This window comes from Xyrauchen texanus, chromosome 14 (genome assembly GCF_025860055.1).
Source record: "Xyrauchen texanus isolate HMW12.3.18 chromosome 14, RBS_HiC_50CHRs, whole genome shotgun sequence".
Classification (NCBI taxonomy): domain Eukaryota; kingdom Metazoa; phylum Chordata; class Actinopteri; order Cypriniformes; family Catostomidae; genus Xyrauchen; species Xyrauchen texanus.
Window position 1 is genome coordinate 40011118 of NC_068289.1, and position 3896 is coordinate 40015013.

General features: G+C 40.5%; 1 protein-coding gene across 1 annotated transcript; it reads right to left on the reverse strand.

The window, feature by feature from the left end:
* Positions 1-913: 913 nt before the first annotated feature.
* LOC127655386 (transcription factor Sox-21-B) lies at positions 914-2800 on the reverse strand. The gene has a single exon (XM_052143215.1). The coding sequence runs from the start codon at positions 2528-2530 to the stop codon at positions 1793-1795; it is 738 nt and encodes a 245-aa protein (XP_051999175.1). The 5' UTR covers positions 2531-2800; the 3' UTR covers positions 914-1792.
* Between the last annotated feature and the right edge of the window lie 1096 nt (positions 2801-3896).

The window sequence follows — 3896 nt, forward strand, 5'->3', positions numbered from 1 at the left end:
TTGTTGATGTGAAATAACAGATTCAGGTTGAGTCATTGGGGGTAAATATTGATCCTGTCCATTTAGATGCTGCAACATATGAAGCATGTTTTAGTTGGACTAGTTTCGTATTTGTTCCCCAGTGCACTCTGAAATTATATGAAATGACAATACTTTAAAATGTGCAAAAAATCGAGCCAAACTTTGTAAATAATATGCATATAGGCCAATGATTCATCTGGTTCATAACAAGTGCAACACTAATACTTGAGCGCTATTTCCAAAGAGAAGCAGGAAGTTCCGTGGAGAGCTTCAATTGAGAATTCAGGCCAGCGTGAAAAGATTCAATTAACCGTGTCGGAGGTAATTATCCCTGGACGGTACAAATTAGTTTTGCATAATTGGTCTGAGCCATATGAATGAACTTAAAGCAATAAGCGGCTTTTTGGTTTTTTAGCGGCCGCAAAACTCTCCATCATTTTATTAAGGGGAAGAAGAAGAAAAAAATCGTACAAAGATGTCCAAACTCTTTCCATCTTTCATTCTAAGTCTATTCAGTGTATGATATATCATTTATAAAAATGCATAGCCTAGGTTGCAAGGAAAAAACTCGATTTTGGGACTAAAAGACGCAAAGAAATGTCTGTCCGGAGGTCTAAACGGTTTCGTTTTTCTGGTTGTAGGGCTTAAAAGTAAACTGCAAAGCTTTATCTTCCTTCCTTTTCATGATTTGAGTTGTGATAAATCAGGATTTGGCTCTTGATTACAAAGACTTGCTTTAGATTTCCGAGTAATTCTATTCAGCGCCCGAACAAAAGCGTCCTTTGGAGGATACTTTACACTTCACCTGCTCCGACCGAGTAAAGGCATTCGAGATACAAATCTTGTTCGCCATTCATCAAGAACTACAGAGCAATTTTCTTTCTTTTCCCCCCCGTATATGCTTTATTATATCCCCTTTGTTCAATAAACGAACGATAGGCATTTAAAGTACATATATTTGGAATTATGCAAAACATATAATCACATACAATTTCACTTTAGAGTTAGTAAAAATAATAATAATAATAATAATTAAAAAAAACTCATTTTGACATTGGTCAAATAGTTGCATGTCTGCGGACCAGCACCCTAAAATTGGTCAAAAACTCGGGCATGTCCTGTGTGTGTCTTTATCAATAAATGATAAGTGCTCAAAGATCTCCCTTTTTGTGCAAATATCAAAGGACACGGGCATGTCCCACGATCAACAAACAGGGTCATGTTTTCACTAAACAATAAATATTACATACTTCCATGAAATAATATTCGAAACTCAAAATATACACCTGATTTCTAGTCAAACAGCTCCAGATATGATTGAATACAACTGTACACATTTACAGGAAAATGCAGAGAAATTTGGGAAAAGAAGATTGCGCGCGATGAATTGAGCTTTTGAATTGAGTCCCAGAATAAAACATTCACTGTTAACTTTTCCAATAAGCTATATGCAATAAGAAAATGTAACCAACATTACAGCATTGACCGAAATGTAGCGGGACAATAGGTTAGTGCACTAACAACTGACGTGAAACCCATTTTAAATCATTATTATTCACATTGATACGGGCAAACTGGCTTCGCAGATCTCACGCGACCCGTTCAGCACATTGCCATTAACATCAGAGAGGGTTCCCCCAATTAACCTTACAGAAAGGCATTTGTTATTATAGTACAAGCACGTGTGATAGCCTATCTGAGCATTGCATCACAGGTTTTAATGTCATTTATTTCACATTTAAAAAAACTTGTATCACTATAGCTCAGAGTCTCATAACGCGGCTGCGTACGCAGGATACGGTTCAAGTTGTGGTTTCCCCATTCCGGGTAGTAAAATATAGGCGAGCGGTGGTTGAAGCCCCGCCGATGGCCACGCCGCGCAGTTACAGGGAATCATGTAGCCCGGGTTACCCGGTGATGGGTGTGAATGCGTATGGCCATGTGTCCCGACAGTGCCCGCTCCGGAGAAAGCCGTCGCCGCTGTTGGGTAACCCAGTGGCGACGCGTAGGAAAATGATGCCTGGGAAAGCTCGCTCATTTTGGACCCGAGGTCAAAAAACGAATAGGGATTCGTGGACATGGAAGGGTTGAAGAACACCCTGGCCGCTGCTGCCGCCGCCGCCGCCGCCGCCTTGTCCGGGTTGCTCATTAAGGACTCGGAGAGCGCTGAGCTGGAGAAGCCGCCCACTTTCAACGCCTCGTGTTCTCCCAAGTTATACGCCATCGGGAACGCGAACTTGTCTTTCTTCATTAAAGTCTTTGGCTTCCTCCTGGGTCTGTATTTGTAGTCGGGGTGTTCCTTCATGTGCATCGCCCGCAGGCGCTTCGCTTCGTCAATGAACGGCCTCTTTTCGGACTCCGTGAGAAGTTTCCACTCCGCTCCGAGTCTTTTACTGATCTCAGAATTGTGCATTTTCGGGTTCTCTTGGGCCATCTTTCGCCGCTGGGCTCTGGACCAGACCATAAACGCATTCATGGGACGCTTAACGTGATCCATGGCTTTGGACATAATGTTCGTGTCACCTGCTCAGGTAGAAAATCCTCGGACGGAAGTGTCTCCGAGTGTCGGAACTACACAGATTTAACACAGAAAGTCTCACGTCAGGCTCAGTACTTCATTCAGCCGTCCCTCAAGTCCACATCGAGCGTAATCTGACTTCCCTGAAACATTGTTATATCCTGAAAAGTTGTAGATAAGGTCGATGGAATAAATACGAAACTTTCGTCCTCCTCAGCTGTGCTCGCTTCTTGTTTTCCTCCTCACCATGGTGCACCGCTGATGACTTCAATCGAGTGAGTGTCAACCGAGAGTTGCAACATGTGAAATAACGAGGAGCGCCCTGGCAGGTACTGAATGGGCCGTCGGCGCATGCGCACTGCATCCGTCAGACCCCGGGCTCTCCAAAATCCCACCCAGGCGAGAGGACGAGGGTGAAATGATAATCTCACTTTGTTCAGAGTAAAAAGAAACGAAAGCGTCTACTTTGTGGACGGCAAACACACAACAAGAACATCATCATCAACAACAACAAGCTCTCAGTCAATAATAATTGTAAAGGTTTTAGTTTTATTATTCATAGGTAGGCTATAATCTGTGCGCGGCTGTCGGCCAAGGTGGTTGTCTTTTTTGAGAGGCCATTTATTAGCACAGAATGCTTTAAAATCATCTTGTAATTGATTGATAATCATTTTTAATCAATTTTTTTTATTTTTTTTTTAGGTTTGCCTAAATTCATAGTGGAATGGGCTGCGCGAATACGCTATAAATTGACGGGTTTTTAAAAAATAAGTATTTTATATCTGTAACTCCACTCAAAAGTTAGCAATAAAGCCTAAACTATTATATATATACAAATGATAAAATTATTGAACGTTAATGCGCGTCCACGCGCCAATACACATGCGGCGCGTTTTGTCGCGCATTTATCTAACACAACATTTTGTGCAATATATCACACACACACACACACACACACACACACACACACACACACACACACACACACACACACATTTTTTACTCAAATTAATTTAAAATTTTTCTATTCTTTACTCTCTAAATCCTTATCTTGACATTAATAAAAACATTGAAGTGGTTCTAATTAATCATTATTTCAATTGTCTCAATTTTGGAATCATAACTCAAATTCATACATTCTTTAAACTTTGTCTTAGAGTTCTACTAACTCAAAATTACCAAGTACAAGTGTGGAATACCCATAAACCCTTGCGCTTGAATAAATTATGTTCGTTTGGTAAAAACAAGGGAATTTATGTAGTAAAATAATCGTTTTTTATTATTTAAAATTGTATTTAGTTTAGTTGTAGCTGGTTGATATTTGAGATTTTTGTTAAATCATCAGGGTGATTAGTTT

Excerpts from the sequence above, each read along its gene's own strand:
- LOC127655386 (XM_052143215.1), bottom strand. The coding sequence starts at position 2,530 with ATGTCCAAAGCCATGGATCACGTTAAGCGTCCCATGAATGCGTTTATG.